This window comes from Acanthochromis polyacanthus, chromosome 16, assembly GCF_021347895.1.
Source record: "Acanthochromis polyacanthus isolate Apoly-LR-REF ecotype Palm Island chromosome 16, KAUST_Apoly_ChrSc, whole genome shotgun sequence".
NCBI classification, from domain to species: domain Eukaryota; kingdom Metazoa; phylum Chordata; class Actinopteri; family Pomacentridae; genus Acanthochromis; species Acanthochromis polyacanthus.
Genome location: NC_067128.1, coordinates 421,367 through 438,036, shown reverse-complemented (window position 1 = coordinate 438,036; position 16,670 = coordinate 421,367). Strand labels below are relative to the sequence as shown.

At 45.1% G+C, this 16,670-nt stretch overlaps 2 protein-coding genes and 1 long non-coding RNA gene across 3 annotated transcripts in view; 2 read left to right on the top strand and 1 right to left on the bottom strand.

The window, feature by feature from the left end:
* The window catches only part of disp1 (dispatched homolog 1 (Drosophila)), a 120,283-nt gene that overhangs the window by 75,189 nt on the left and 28,424 nt on the right, over positions 1 to 16,670 (top strand). The gene's annotated exons all lie outside the window — the stretch shown is intronic.
* Positions 130 to 672, top strand: LOC127537714 (uncharacterized). Its single transcript, XR_007947523.1, has 3 exons — positions 130 to 291; positions 338 to 438; positions 603 to 672. It is a non-coding gene; the product is annotated as an uncharacterized LOC127537714 (long non-coding RNA).
* On the bottom strand, positions 8,775 to 12,743 carry LOC127537712 (E3 SUMO-protein ligase ZBED1-like). The gene is made up of 3 exons (XM_051960767.1): positions 11,102 to 12,743; positions 9,825 to 10,444; positions 8,775 to 9,735 (listed from the first exon to the last, which is right to left on the bottom strand). The coding sequence occupies exons 1-3, from the start codon at positions 11,952 to 11,954 to the stop codon at positions 9,334 to 9,336; spliced, it is 1,875 nt and encodes a 624-aa protein (XP_051816727.1). The 5' UTR covers positions 11,955 to 12,743; the 3' UTR covers positions 8,775 to 9,333.

The following is a 16,670-nucleotide window of genomic DNA, read 5'->3' as shown; positions in this document are numbered from 1 at the left end:
GTGTTCCTCTGTCAGGTATGGAGGTGTTCCTCTAATGTCAGGTATGGAGGTGTTCCTCTAATGTCAGGTATGGAGGTGTTCCTCTGTCAGCTGTGGAGGTGTTCCTCTGTCAGCTGTGGAGGTGTTCCTCTGTCAGCTGTGGAGGTGTTCCTCTGTCAGGTATGGAGGTGTTCCTCTGTCAGCTGTGGAGGTGTTCCTCTAATGTCAGGTATGGAGGTGTTCCTCTAATGTCAGGTATGGAGGTGTTCCTCTAATGTCAGGTATGGAGGTGTTCCTCTGTCAGGTATGGAGGTGTTCCTCTGTCAGGTATGGAGGTGTTCCTCTGTCAGGTATGGAGGTGTTCCTCTAATGTCAGGTATGGAGGTGTTCCTCTAATGTCAGGTATGGAGGTGTTCCTCTAATGTCAGGTATGGAGGTGTTCCTCTGTCAGGTATGGAGGTGTTCCTCTGTCAGGTATGGAGGTGTTCCTCTGTCAGGTATGGAGGTGTTCCTCTGTCAGGTATGGAGGTGTTCCTCTGTCAGGTATGGAGGTGTTCCTCTGTCAGGTATGGAGGTGTTCCTCTAATGTCAGGTATGGAGGTGTTCCTCTGTCAGGTATGGAGGTGTTCCTCTAATGTCAGGTATGGAGGTGTTCCTCTAATGTCAGGTATGGAGGTGTTCCTCTAATGTCAGGTATGGAGGTGTTCCTCTGTCAGGTATGGAGGTGTTCCTCTGTCAGCTGTGGAGGTGTTCCTCTGTCAGGTATGGAGGTGTTCCTCTAATGTCAGGTATGGAGGTGTTCCTCTGTCAGGTATGGAGGTGTTCCTCTGTCAGGTATGGAGGTGTTCCTCTGTCAGGTATGGAGGTGTTCCTCTGTCAGGTATGGAGGTGTTCCTCTAATGTCAGGTATGGAGGTGTTCCTCTGTCAGGTATGGAGGTGTTCCTCTAATGTCAGGTATGGAGGTGTTCCTCTAATGTCAGGTATGGAGGTGTTCCTCTAATGTCAGGTATGGAGGTGTTCCTCTGTCAGGTATGGAGGTGTTCCTCTGTCAGGTATGGAGGTGTTCCTCTGTCAGCTGTGGAGGTGTTCCTCTGTCAGGTATGGAGGTGTTCCTCTAATGTCAGGTATGGAGGTGTTCCTCTGTCAGGTATGGAGGTGTTCCTCTGTCAGGTATGGAGGTGTTCCTCTGTCAGGTATGGAGGTGTTCCTCTGTCAGGTATGGAGGTGTTCCTCTAATGTCAGGTATGGAGGTGTTCCTCTGTCAGGTATGGAGGTGTTCCTCTAATGTCAGGTATGGAGGTGTTCCTCTAATGTCAGGTATGGAGGTGTTCCTCTGTCAGGTATGGAGGTGTTCCTCTGTCAGGTATGGAGGTGTTCCTCTGTCAGGTATGGAGGTGTTCCTCTAATGTCAGGTATGGAGGTGTTCCTCTGTCAGGTATGGAGGTGTTCCTCTGTCAGGTATGGAGGTGTTCCTCTGTCAGGTATGGAGGTGTTCCTCTAATGTCAGGTATGGAGGTGTTCCTCTGTCAGCTGTGGAGGTGTTCCTCTGTCAGGTATGGAGGTGTTCCTCTGTCAGGTATGGAGGTGTTCCTCTGTCAGGTATGGAGGTGTTCCTCTGTCAGGTATGGAGGTGTTCCTCTAATGTCAGGTATGGAGGTGTTCCTCTGTCAGCTGTGGAGGTGTTCCTCTGTCAGCTGTGGAGGTGTTCCTCTGTCAGGTATGGAGGTGTTCCTCTAATGTCAGGTATGGAGATGTTCCTCTAATGTCAGGTATGGAGGTGTTCCTCTGTCAGGTATGGAGGTGTCTGGGATGCAGTAGTTTCCAGCTGTTAGGGACCAGTGATGGAGTTCATTTAACTAAATAGAAGCCCACGACAGAACATGTTGTGTAGAACTAAGGATGGGAAGTCAGAGTTTGCTGTTATTTCTGTCTCCTACCTCTGAGGTAACGAACCCGTTATGTCTCACCTCAAGTATTTCACTCTGATCATTAGTTTTATGTGTGAAGCAGCAGCAATAACAATGAGAACAGGTAATACAGAGTGGAGATGTGTTCAGGCAAAAAAACTACAATAAGTCGTAGCAGATGGTACTTACTGAGCAACACGCATGTAAACTGTGGATTAATGTTTAACAGTCGTACAGTAATATAGAGTTTAACTTTCACTGTTAGAATAAAACCAAGAATCTGACTAAAAATTAGTTTCAGCATTTAGGAAAGTCAGTAATGTTTGCATTTCAGTCTGTAGTCAAAAGGTTCAAGTCTGAGCCTGGAACCAACAGAACCAGTAACTAGAGTTTGTCCATTTAGTGAGCTACCATGTCCATTAAAATGATCACAATTCTACAACTTTTGCTTCGATGTTTTAATTGACTTTCCCTACAAACTAAACAAAATTATTAGGACTAGGACTGAAATGTTCCTTTCAGTCCTTTTTGTCGCCGTTCTTAAGAATCTGACTCCTCAGCAGCTCAGCTTCTGGTCCGTGGTTGATGCCTGCGTTTAGAGGTTGGTTCTGGTGGTGACTGCTGAGCTTATCTGAGCGTCTTTAGTCTCATTCTGAACAGTTTTTCATCAGTTTACTTTACCTCCAAACTCTTGGGATCCAAGCTGCCAAAGTGAAGATGAGATCTTCTGAATGAAATGGACCCAGCATGGAGAACATGTAGCGGTCTGCTAGCCTAGCCGGGCTAGACCCAGCTCTTAAGACACAAGGGTCTAGGAACGCTCGACAGGGAGGGAGGCGGGCTAAAAGGTTGTCTATCAAATCACTCTGCAGCAATTGGGTAGGTATACAACCAATCAGCGCAACGAATAGGCTGACGTAGTTCCTAGAGCGCCGGATTGTTAACCTGGCAATAGCCAGATTAATAATTGTGTAGTACTTGATAGTACTCCACAATATCAATCTGGGACCGCTCCATGTAAATCCGTTCGGAGGAAAGAGGCACGGATTGGACAATGCAACAGTATGTCCCGCCTCTGACAGGTTTGTTTTTAGCCAATCGCGGGATCTTCACAACGAGCGGAGCCAATTGGTAGATTAAACTCTGACCAAAACCCGTAGGTAAAAAAGCACAAACATCTTTACCATCCAGAAATGCGCAAAGAGCCTCTCGTTGTTCTTCCTTCAAAGAAGCGATAGGAGATTCAGCTAAAACTGACTTAATAGCAGCATCTACACGATCGTTGTCCTCCGTTGCCGTGTTTGTTTTGATCTACTGGCGCTTGGTGTCGTCTTCACACCCGGATATCCCGCCCCACACACGAATACTGCTGCGTGATTGGCCCGTGCCAACTTGGCTCTGTACGAACAGTGAATGCGGGAGCGGGGCAAGATGGTTTCTTGAGAGATTTGTGAACTCACAAATATCGCGAGAAATCAACTTGCTGGCAAGGTTACCGGATTGTGGCTAAGTCCCATTAGCTTCCCAACCAGCGGAGCCAACTGGTATATTAAGGATTTGCCATATCCCGTCGGCATAAGTCCAAATACGTCTTTCTTCTCAATGAAACACTTCAGTGCCGTCCTTTGTTTATCTTTCAAGTTGAATTTTCGCTTCAAATCTTTAAGGGCTGTGGCCAAAGCCGAGTCGAAAGATAACTGTTTATTGTGCGCCGGTTGTTTCTGTCAGAATCGTCGCGCCTCTGTCGTCACTTCGTTACGCCCGCCTTCTGACTCTACACTTCATGGTGATTGGTCCGGCCAGTTTTAGGAGAATCCAGCCTCGAGGCTTATGGAGGGTAACTAGACCCACCCTGGCAGAGAATTAAATTCGTTGCCGTGGGTTGTCTAGCACGGCTAGGCTAGCGGTCTGCTGGTTCTCTGGAGAACATGGAGCGTTTCTGCACACATGTAGCATTTCTGCACACATGTAGCGTTTCTGCACACATGTAGCGTTTCTGCACACGTGTAGCATTTCTGCACACGTGTAGCTTTTCTGCACACGTGTAGCGTTTCTGCACACATGTAGCATTTCTGCACACGTGTAGCTTTTCTGCACACGTGTAGCGTTTCTGCACACGTGTAGCGTTTCTGCACACATGTAGCGTTTCTGCACACGTGTAGCTTTTCTGCACACGTGTAGCGTTTCTGCACACATGTAGCATTTCTGCACACATGTAGCGTTTCTGCACACGTGTAGCATTTCTGCACACATGTAGCTTTTCTGCACACATGTAGCGTTTCTGCACACGTGTAGCATTTCTGCACACGTGTAGCATTTCTGCACACATGTAGCGTTTCTGCACACATGTAGCATTTCTGCACACATGTAGCGTTTCTGCACACATGTAGCGTTTCTGCACACATGTAGCGTTTCTGCACACGTGTAGCATTTCTGCACACATGTAGCGTTTCTGCACACATGTAGCGTTTCTGCACACATGTAGCGTTTCTGCACACATGTAGCGTTTCTGCACATGTGTTGCCCATTCCTCCTCCCGCTGAGGCTGGTCTTCAGCTTGTTTATTGGCAGGTCTTTCCTCCGCTGATCCATATTTAGTGCGGTGGTTGTCCAGACCTCAGGCTTTCCACCACATTCAGACTGGAACTGTTTAGTACCTCACAGACTCATTTACATAATCCTACATTTACTGTCTCTGCAGCGCAGGGCAGGAGATGATGTGTTATTTTTATTTTGTAGCAGAAGTAATTATTTGCTCCTGTCAGCTGCTCTTTATGCCGGCAGGTCGCTGTGGGTGAATCTGATTTACAGGAGACTTTATTTCTTGTTGCTTCTCAGACATGGAATTTTCCTGACTGAAGTTTGGCTGCTCTCATTAGACAGAGGCGTTGTGGATGAGGTTTGGGTTAGGGTACAGCCACCAGAACTCACATTAACCCTGGGCGGGCAGAGCAGAGCTGGATAGATTGTGTTTCTGGACTTTTCTTCTTTCTCAGTTTTTCTCTCACTCTATTCTCTGCCTCCGTCGTCTCTGGTTCCTCAGCAGAATGGAGAGCAGATGTCTCTAAGGTTCAGCCTCTTATTTACCAAACGGGTCCCTGTTGTTCACCAATGACAGGTTTGGGTTCCTTCCAGAAACTCCCTCCTTCCTGAGGGTTTGTGTGTCAGATGGAGAGATTAAATGGAGGAAATCATATACCTGTCTGGATGGTGTAGCTTTGCCCCAACAGAAACCCTCAGACCTCGTCTCCAGTTTTACTGGAGTTAAACATCCATATAACCCAGCATAGCGCTCAGCCCTAAAGCCCTGGATAACTGGAGGATGGAGTCAGACTGGATGGTGTCAGATATCAGTTTGATCTGCCTCTGGGCTGTGATCTGCCAGATTAGCTGAAGGATTACATCTGTGATCACGCTGATAAGTCGTAACTTTAGCTCTTCTAGACCTTTTTATGTGCGTTTCACAACAGGGGATTTTTCTGCCCTGTTCTCGGCTTCACAAACATTAATCCATTTACTGAGATTAGCTGCCGCTCCGTTTCCTAACGGTTCTATTTTAAGAACCATCAAAAGCCACCGACGTCTTTGTCCTCGTACGAAGCCTCTGGAAAGGTCAAAGCACAACTCAGCAGTTTTTATAAAAGTCCCGATCCATCCATCCGTTGTGTTATTATTTCTTCTCTCTGGGTCTGTTAGAACATGAGGAACATGTTCTCTGTAATGTTTTTTAGCAGACATCACATGCTGTGTGTGATTTAAGGCTGATTGGAAACAGAGCGTCTTTGGGATGTTTGTCAACTTTAAGGCTTCAGGCTGAACGGTTGGACCTCTGCTTGGAGTTTATTATCCGCTAAAATGTTTGTTTCAGCAGTTTGTCGTTAAAGAAAGCTTCTCCCTTTAGTATGTTTTAGCTTCTTTCTGCAACAAATGATTATTTTCATTGTTCATTCATCTTTTGATCATTTTCTCAATCAATGTCCAGAAATTATGGAAAATGTTTGTGTTGGAGCTCAATCCCAAACTCCCAGCAAACAGACTATGTGTCAGATAGCTCCTTGCTCCTCGTTGAATGAAGCAATAGGAGGTGTTTAGGTCTGACTACAAATGTTTATTTAGCAGACATTTAGTGCTTTTTAAAAATCAAACCAAGTAAACATCTTCTTGTAGACCTTCTAAAGTATCATTTTAATTATGGATGTCTGATATTGGTTATTTTGCCGATAACTGATATGCCGATATCATCCACCTCTCAATCTCTGATTCCGATATCAACAGATACCGATATCTGTGGACTGTTTGACTGATTCTAGGTAACACCACATATCTCCTGTGGTAGAATTAACACATCGTGCCTCATTTTATTGTGATGCTCCATTTGATGAATTCTTAACATTCTTAACATTCTTAAACATGGTCTGTAAAATAAGAAAACTAGTTCAGCTTAAGTTATGGAAAAATATTTATGCCATATATTTATTTCTAATTGTCTCAAACAACAGTTCATACTCTCCCTCCCTCTTTGAGTTGGTAAATGTCGACTAAATCCAGGTATTATTTATCGGTTTTCATGAGCCGATAACTGTATTGACTGATATTAGATTTTATGCCAATATTGGGCTGATATTATCAGACATCCCTGATTCTAACCCTGTAAATGTTCATAATGCTGGTCCTCTGAATGTTAGCTAGTCAGAATCAGTTTGTTTCTGGAAATCAATCATTAACTTGCTGTTGAGCCTGAAGCTTGAAATCTGAGTGTTTGTCTGGAGTTAAATCCACACTCAGACCAGCTACAGCTTCACGGTTTTACTGGGGATGTTTAAATGTACACTTACGGTGGAAGGAGAGAATAAAACTCATCCTGTAGCTTCAGGGCAGCCCGGGTTCATCCGACCTGCTTCTACCTGCAGCACTGAGCTGGATAGACAGCAACAGCTCAGAGGCTCAAACATCCAGGGTCACGTCGACTGTTTAACCTCCTTTCTCTGGAGCTCCTGCTGTTTATGGCAGCCAGAGTCAGGTTCAGATTCATGCCTTGTCAGATAGAGAACATTCCTGCCTCTCACTCCCTGTTCTTCCTAAAGGTCAGCGTTTATTTTCTGGAGCAGGTTTGGGTTTTACAGAGAAGCAGGTGCTCTGGTTGCTACGACACGTGGAAAAAACTGTATAAAACATGACATCTTCTCCGTGCACGGCGCTCCATCTCCTGTTATTTTGCAACTTCTTTATCAGTTATCTGTCATCTGCAGCCTGCACAGCATCCAGATGTTTTATTTATCAGCAGTTCTTCACAGATATGTCCAGCTTTTTATCCTACCTCTGATATTCCTGCTGTCTGTTGGACTCCTCTGTCTTTTTACTCTCTGCCAGACGCTGCAAACCTCCACTGGTTGGTTTCAAACTGATCTGTTTTTCTGTGTTTGAGGGTGTCAGTCTGACCAGGGTTTGTCCATTATCAGGAATATCAACAGCTTGTGAGGTCTTTGGGGTGGAGATGTCGTAGAGCTTTGTTGGTTGTCTCGTCCACATGAGGCCGGTCTATTCTGAAGAACATTTCCACAGTTACGCTGTTTTAAATCCAGTGAAAATCCTTTCTAGATGCAGGATTCAGCACAAGTCTTCAGAGTAACCTGCAGAGTTATTTTTAAAAAGTCTTAGTCTGTTTAAAGTATTTTTGTGTTTTTTAGTCACAGAATATTCCCGTATCAGCCTGACTTCCATGATGAGAGGTTTGCATGTCTGTGTCTCTGTCTTTAGTGTGAAACTGTGATTAATGAGCAGATTTCCTGACATCCTGCATGTCTGATCCCTCTGTGAGCTGCTGGGTTAGTCCAGGATATTTTCACTACAAAAACCAAGATGTGCACGTGTGAGTTTTGTTAAAAAGAACTTTATTGTTTCAGATATAAAGTCCACTTTAGTTCTCTGAGGACGACTGAGTGATTTTAGTCCTTTTTATTACTTTAATGCCGTCCATCATTTCTCTGCCTCCATAATTCAGTTTTGGTCTGTACACAGTCTGAGTTTTATCGTTTCCTTCTGTGTTTCCTGTTTCTGACTAAAATCAGCTCACAGTCTGAAGAAATAATATTAATGTAAATCCATCTCCAGCTGCTTTTTCCTGCTTTCTAGGTGTTCTTACTGTATAAAGAGTGAGCTGATGTATTTAACAGCTGAGATGTCCTTTATTCTGTAGAAGCTACTGACTGATAAATGACATAATGAATAAATAAATACATCAGAGGTCAGAATGATCAGACCTGACACTGACTGTTCTTTGAGGTGTTGTTATTGTTTTATAAACCGATTCACAGCTAAATTAATTTAATCTGAGTCTGATCATAAATAATCCCGTATCTGCAGTGAAGGTTAAATGTTCATTAAACACACGTAAAACAGAAATGAACAAAGGCTCTTGTGTTATTTCAGCTTTTCCCTGCTTAGTCGACACTCAACATTAGTAATCTGAAGAAATCTTTTTATCTGAACCAAAACAGTTTGAAATTAATTAAATAACTGACAGCTATTAGATTAGCACTGTAATTAGTGGTCGTTATCAGTAAGATTTGGATGATTTATAATACATTTATTATACATTTACAGATTATAACATACAACATGCTGTGTGATAAATGAGTCCCAGTTTATCATCTACACAATCAAAGATATTGAGTTGAATAGTAATAAACCGTCCTGTGTTCATGCTGTGCTTCAAAGAGAACCAAGTCTTACAGCATTTTCATAAACAGGAGCTGTTTGTCGTCGTGGCTTCAGGAGGTTTGGAGATAAAATGAGCGGTGGTGGAACAAGACTTTAGTGTTCCTCTAAATGAGCTGAAGGAAAACATGAACCAGAGATGACCTGAAATAACTTAAAATAACCTGAAATAACCTCACCAGCTTTACCACGTTTAAATCAGTTAGTCAGTGAACTGCTGGAGTCAGGATGTTTCCAGACTTGGTGGTAGGGCTGAACGATTTTGACCAAATTCAAAATTGCGATTTTTAGCTACCAATATTGCGATATCGATTTTTCTTCGATTTTTCTTTTTTTTTAACTGCACCAAAAATACCTTTTGTTGTATATAAAGCTACATAATAATAACAAAACTATCTTGTTTATACAAAGCCATTTTTATTAAATTCACTGAATGTGAAGCTTTGTGAACATTTGACTTTGTCAACAAAACAAAGTGCAGAGAGTGCATAGTGCAACAAACTCTCAAAACTCAAGTAAACTTTTCAGCTTGTAAGTTAGAGATAAAATAAAAATAATAAATAAAAGTATTCAAAGAAAAGATATCAGGTGCATCAAAATCAAATGCTTGCTAAAGGTAAATATTAAATACCTTTTAACATTTCTTTAAATTAAAATACTTGAGTACGAAACACTACTAAACAAACTTAAGTGCAACTGAACGAAACACCCTCCGCCAGGTTTTACTGTTCACAGGTTCTTAGCTAAGAAGACCAACATGTCCACGTTTGCTGGTTTAAGTGATGCTCGTGTGCAAGTGACAATGTTGCCCCCTGTGCTAAAAAGGCGCTCCGAAGCAGCACTAGTGGCAGGTATACACAAGTACTTGCGGGCCATTTTCGACAGGTGGGGAAAGTTAAATTTGTACTCTTTCCACCACTTAAGTGGATCGTCTTCTCCATCAATCAAGGGGGCAAGGAGGTAGCTGCAAAACTCGGCCTCCACAACATCTTCGGGCTGAACACTGACACTGGACACATCGGAGGCTGAAGCGCTGGACTTGAAGAGGCTGCCAATTGACTTCTTTCCTTTTGCCCCACTGGAATGTGCACTTTGTGGACCGTGGGCACTTTCGGTGCGAGATCTCTTCTCCTATCAAGTGAAGGATAAAAATAACAAAATATTTCAGTTTATACATGTTTCAACATAATATCATATTCAACCATACAATTTTGACTTACTTGTCTTAGTATATCCAGCATTTCTGTCTTCAGTCTGCTTTTAATGATGGGAATCTTGTCTGTGTTGGTGTACTTTGTTTTGAAACGAGGGTCTAAAAATGACGCCACATCCAAAAGTTCTTGAGTGATAGGGCAGCTGTATTTGTTTTCAAGGTATGTCTGGACTTTGGATTTAATTGACTTTGTTAACTCAGTATCCTCTGCATCGTCAGCAAGCACAGATGTGGCCAAGTGATGGAGAACAGGCTTGAGGTAGGAGATGCTGACGTACTCTTCTCCGGATAGAGCATCTGTGAACTCTAATAGTGGATGTAGTGCTTTGTGAATAGATTCAAGCACATCCATGTCTTGCCACGTTGGGATGAGAGTGCGTGCTGGTGTTCCTGATAAGACCTTTGATATGGCCTTGGCCTGTTCGAGGACTCTTTGGATCATCTTCTCTTTGGATCCCCATCGTGTTTGACATTCCACAATGAGACAGTGCTCAGGTAAGTTAAGCTGCCTCTGTGCTTCAGCCAAGGCTATTTTCTTTTTAGAGCTGTGTGAGAAATGCCCTACAAGCTTCCTACACAGTCCTGTGGCTCTTGACACCTTGTCATCTACTTCTTTAAGAGCGTTTTCTGAAAAACAAAGCCAAAAAATAATTAGTTGATAGTCACCATCACATCTTTTACAGCTTAAGCCAAGCAGCAGTTAATTTACACCATTAAATTTAGAAGTGGGTAGAGTAATGTTAGAAGAAGCTCAAGTAAAAGTGTTTAAAAAAAAAAAAAAAAGTATAGTAGTAATGAGTCACTTTGATTTTGAGGGTAAAAATTCTGAATAATATTTTAGATATGGCAAACAAAAACATACAGTAAAAATCATAATATTTTCAATGAAATCCTCCAAAAGGTCGAGGACAGATACTAGCATTATCCAATTAGAAGTTAAAAAGTATAAGAACAAACTTCAAAATGTTCATCTAATTGAGTAATTGTGACTTAATACTACCCACCTCTGATTATAGTTTCACATTTAAAGCCACCATGTAAATGAGAAACTAGTTGTTTATGTTGCTTGTGAAGGGTCTCAGTCGTACAGGAAGGACCCATCGTAAAAAGGGTTTCTTCAGTCGTCATCTGTACTTGTAAGTACAGATGACGACTGAAGAAACCCTTCTTACGAGTTATTTATGTTATAACAAATGACCCCATTCATTTATGTAGAATTATCAATATGTTTGTCAGATGTTTTTGTCTGTTTTTCCACCACACGTGAACAAAATACAAACTTACCAATGGCGAGGTGGAGTCTGTGTCCGAAGCATTGAAGCCTGGTCCACTCATTCAGCTCCGCAGCCTTCACCATATTTGACGCGTTGTCTGTGGTGATGCACACAAGTTTTTCTTCAGGTAGATTCCAACACGAAAGTCCCTCCCTCAGACTTGCTGCAATATTTTCGCCTGTATGGTCGTCTGGGAAGTAGGCAGTTTGAAGGCAGCGAGCTTTTATGTCAAAATCTTCAGTGATGAAATGGACCGTGAGACTTTGGTACGGCTCAGATGCACGACTTGTCCACAAGTCTGTTGTACCAGCGAAAAACCCAGCTGCTTGAATCTCCATCATGACTTCGTGCTTGCACTTTTTATATAGTTCAGGGATGGCAACCTGGCTGAAGTAAGTACGTGCGGGGATGCTGTATCGCTTGTCCAAAACATTGACCATCTTCATGAATCCAGATCCGCTGACACTGTTAAAAGGCAGCATGTCTTTAGCCAGGTACTCCGCTATTGCCTGTGTGATTTCTCTGTGTCTTTTTGATGTTCGCTCGTACGGGGTAACATTTTCAAACATCACTTTAAGTGAAGCTTGTTGAGGTGCTTTTGGTCTTGTTGGTATTTTTGCCATGCAGCCATCATATACGGTTTTGTGGTGGTTTTTTAGATGTTGGAAAAGATTTGTAGTGTTTCCTTTTGATGTTAAGACTTTCGCCCCACATGTTCTGTAAATTACCTCCGACTGTGCGTCGTCTTCTTTTTTAAATCCAAAATACTGCCAGATAATGGACGATCCTTTTCTCTTAGACTGCAAAGAAACAGTCTGTGCAGTGTTTCCATCGCTGTCTTCACTTTCCTGATCCTCACGCATTGTGGGGAAAGTTTGTTTGCTATAAGTTAGCTGCTAGCTGCTGCTTGCCTCCGCTTGCCTCTCGTCAAGGTGTGCTTCTTCTTTCCCTAACTCCGCCTGCTATACCAGGGGCGGGCGCACTATCGCCCCTAGCGGCCTTGGATATGAATGCACAGGCATGATTAAAATGAATGGGTGCGAAACAACCAAACAAAGGCTCAAAATCGAGTAGCCACGCGATTTCAAAATCGCGTGACGTAATATCGTGATAAAATCGCAAATTAGATAAATCGTTCAGCCCTACTTGGTGGAGGTTCTAGATCTTCATTAAACTCAGAGTTTATCAGAAGATATGATCATTCTGTTTATTTTACTGTTTTGCAGCTATGAATGCAGGTTTATCCAGTTTAATCTGTACTGATTGGAAAAGATGCAGACTCTAGACAATAAATCAAATCAGAATGCAGATTTATTCTTGGTATCTGATACAGATTTTAGACGTTTATTCCTTTCTGCTCCTGAAAATTAGCAGCATTAGCAGCTACAGTTCCTCTGTGACCTGCGTTAGCATTTTAAAGCCTAGCTTTGGGTTAGCATTAGCCTCAGCTAACAATTATCTAAAAGAACAGCTTTTTCCGACTTCGTGCTACAGAGTTCATCACTAGTTAGCAGTTAGACAGTGAGGAGGTGCGCTTGTTTTATGCAACTCTTTCAGGCAGGCAGCAGACACACATGGATGGATGGATGAATAGATAGATAGATAGATAGATCCATCCATCCATCCATTTTCTTCCACTTATACGGGGCCGGGTCGCGGAGGCAGCAGGCGAAGCAGGTCGTTCCAGACATCCCTCCCCCCAGCGACACTTTCCAGCTCTTCCTGGGGGATCCCGAGGCGTTCCCAGGCCAGACGGGATATATAATCTCTCCAGCGAGTTCTGGGTCTACCCCGGGGTCTCCTCTCAGGCGGACGTGCTCGGAAAACCTCCAAAGGAAGTCTCCCTGGAGGCATCCGAATTAGATGGCCAAACCACCTCAACTGGCTCCTTTTGATGCGAAGGATCAGCGGCTCTACTCCGAGCTCCCTCCGGATGTCTGAGCTCCTCACCCTATCTTTAAGGCTGAGTCCAGCCACCCTACAGAGGAAGCTCATTTCAGACGCTTGTATCCGTGATCTTGTTCTTTCGGTCACTACCCAAAGCTCATGACCATAGGTGAGGGTTGGAACGTAGATGGACTGGTAAATCGAGAGCTTCGCCTTACAGTTCAGCTCCCTCTTCACCTCGACGGACCGGTACAACGCCCACATTACTGCTGACGCCGCACCAATCCGCCTGTCCATCTCTCGCTCCATTTTCCCATCACTCGTGAACAAGATCCCGAGATACTTAAGCTCCTTTGCTCGGGGAAGCAACTCCCCCCCAACCCGGAGGGAGCAATCCACTGGTTTCCAACAGAGAACCATGGCCTCGGACTTGGAGGTGCTGATCCACATCCCTGCCGCTTCACACTCGGCTGCAAACCGCTCCAGTGCATGCTGAAGGTCACGGTCTGAGGACGCCAATAAAACCACATCATCCGCAAAAAGCAGAGACGCGATCCTGAGGCTCCCAAACCGAAAACCCTCCCCACCACGACTGCGCCCTGAAATCCTGTCCATGAAAACCACAAACAGGATTGGAGACAAGGGGCAGCCCTGGCGGAGTCCAACACCCACCGGAAACGTGTCTGACTTAGTGCCGAGTATGCAGACACAGCTCTCACTTTGGTCGTACAGGGACCGAACTGCTCGTAGCAATGAGCCCGGGACCCCATACTCCCGCAGTGCCCTCCACAAAGCCCCTCGAGGGACACGGTCATAGGCCTTCTCCAGATCCACAAAACACATGTGGACTGGCAGGTCATACTCCCATGACCCCCTCAGCAGCTCTGCAAGGGTAAAGAGCTGGTAAGCTATTTCACGACCGGGACGGAATCCGCATTGCTCCTCTTGAATCCGAGGTTCGACTATCGGTCGGATCCTCCCTTCCAGCACCCTAGAGTAAACTTTCCCGGGGAGGCTGAGAAGTGTAATACCACGGTAGTTGGCAGACACTCTCCGGTCCCCCTTTTTGAAAATGGGGACCACCACCCTGGTTTGCCACTCCACAAGCACTGTACCCGATGCCCACGCAACATTGTATAGACGTGTCAACCAGGACAGTCCAACAATGTCCAGAGCCTTCAGCATCTCACGGCGAATCTCGTCCACACCTGGCGCCTTGCCACCGAGGAGCTTCTTAACTACCTCTGCGACCTCTGCCACGGATATGGACGAAGATCCCCTCGAGTCTTCAGGCTCTGCCTCCTCCATAGAGGACATGTTTACCGGGTTCAGGAGTTCCTCGAAGTGCTCTTTCCACCGCTCGACGATATCCCCAGTACGGGTCAACAGTTCTCCACTCCGACTGTACACAGCCTGAGCAAAGACCTGCCTCCCCTTCCTGAGGCGTCAAACGGTTTGCCAGAACTTCCCCGAGGCTGTCCGAAAGTCCTTCTCCATGGCCTCCCCAAACTCCTCCCACACCCGAGTTTTAGCTTCCACAACTGCCACAGCTACCGCCCTTTTGGCCAGCTGGTACCCGTCAGCTGCTTCGGGAGACCCCCGAGCCAAACAGGCCCGAAAAGCCTCCTTTTTCAGCCTGACGGCCTCCCTCACCACTGGTGTCCACCAGCGGGTCCTTGGATTGCCGCCACGACAGGTACCAGTGACCTTCAGACCACAGCTCCTAGCAGCTGCTTCTGCAATGGAGGCTTTAAACATGGACCACTCAGACTCCATGTCCCCAACCTCCCCCGGGATGCAGGAGAAACTCTTCCAGAGGTGGCAGTAAAAAACCCTACGGACAGGGTCCTCCGGCAGACGTTCCCAGTTCACCCGCACTACAGGTTTGGGTTTACCAGGTCTGTCCGGCAGTCTTCCCCGCCATCGGATCCAACTCACCACCAGGTGGTGATCAGTTGACAGCTCTGCACCTCTCTTCACCCGAGTGTCCAAAACATACGGCTGCAGGTCTGACGATACGACTATAAGGTCGATCATCGACCTTTGGCCTAAGGTGCTCTGGTACCAAGTACACTTATGAGCAACCTTATTCTCGAACATGGTGTTTGTTATGGCCAAACCATGACTAGCACAGAAGTCCAATAACAAAACACCACTCGGGTTCAGATCGGGCAGGCCGTTCCTCCCAATCACCCCCCTCCAGGTTTCTCCATCGTTGCCCACATGAGCGTTGAAGTCTCCCAGGAGAACTATGGAATCCCTGGGCGGTACCCCTTCCAGGACAACACCCAGAGACTCCAAGAAGGCCGAATACTCTGAACTGCTGTTCGGTGCATAAACACAGACAACAGTTAGTTTTCCCCTCCGCAAACACAAAGTCGCAGAGAGGCGACCCTCTCGTTCTCCGGGGAGAACTCCAACAAAGCGGCGCTCAGCCGGGGGCTTGTGAATATCCCCACACCCGCCCGGCGCCTGTCACTTTGGGCAACTCCGGAGTAGGAGAGAGTCCAACCCCTCTCCAGGATTCTGGTTCCAGAGCCCTTGCTGTGCGTGGAGCTGAGCCCAACTATATCTAGCTGGTATCACTCCACCTCCCGCACCAGCTCAGGTTCCTTCCCTGCCAGTGAGGTGACATTCCACGTCCCCAGAACCAGTCTACGCCACCAGGGGGCAGCACGCCGAGGCGCCCACTCCTGCCTACTCCCCGGTTGACATAGCACCCGACCCTGACTTCCTGCCCTGTAGGTGGTGGGCCTGCTGGGCTAGATGATAGCTAGATAGACAGATAGATAGATAGATACTTTATTAATTCTGAGGGAACATCTGTAACTCCATTTCATTTAACAGTAAGAAGATCCACCTGGTGGCTCAACCAGGAACTACATCTAAGCTGCAAGACATTTTTATGTTGCTTCTGCCTTACTGACCGCTATACAGGAGGTCCTCGGTTTACAACGTCCTCGACTTACGGCGTTTCATTGCTACATCGGAACTTGTTCAGTGGAACTAGTTGACGAGCAGAGCGGATGAATATTGTATGTACAGTCATCACGCAGCGCTATCAGACGGTCTTGTTTACATTTGTCTCCATATTGGATTATTCTACATTCACTAATTTCATTTTAGCTCACAGCATCAGTCAGCCTTACAGTTTACATTTTCTTCGGTATTTTCCTACCTAGTTATGTTTCAGTGGGAGCTAATGACTGTTTGTCATTGCTGTAGTTGTATAAACATGTAAACTGATCGATATCGTGATGCACGGAACAGATTTGTTTACATTTTCACCAGAATTCCGATTAACGGCGATAATTGACTTACATCACACCGTAGGAACAGAACTTTGATGTAAGTGGAGGACTTCCTGTATTTTATTAATCAACTAGAAAAGCACTCAGAGAGCGCAGACCTCCGCCAAGGATATTGACATTCCCACAGAGAGGAAAACAGGAAACTCATGCAGTAAAGGATCATGAGCTGGAATTGAACCTGCATCTCTGACACAGTTCTGTTTACGAATCACCTTCTTAACCAGTTGAGCTATCTGGACACTTTGTTCCAATTTGTTGGACGACATACTAACCTATGATGTTTTTGTTATATTTTGGACCACATACTGAAACATACTAAAAAATTCAAAGTGAACCAGAATCCAGGATCCTTTCCAGATTTCCACCAAAATTAAATCAGCT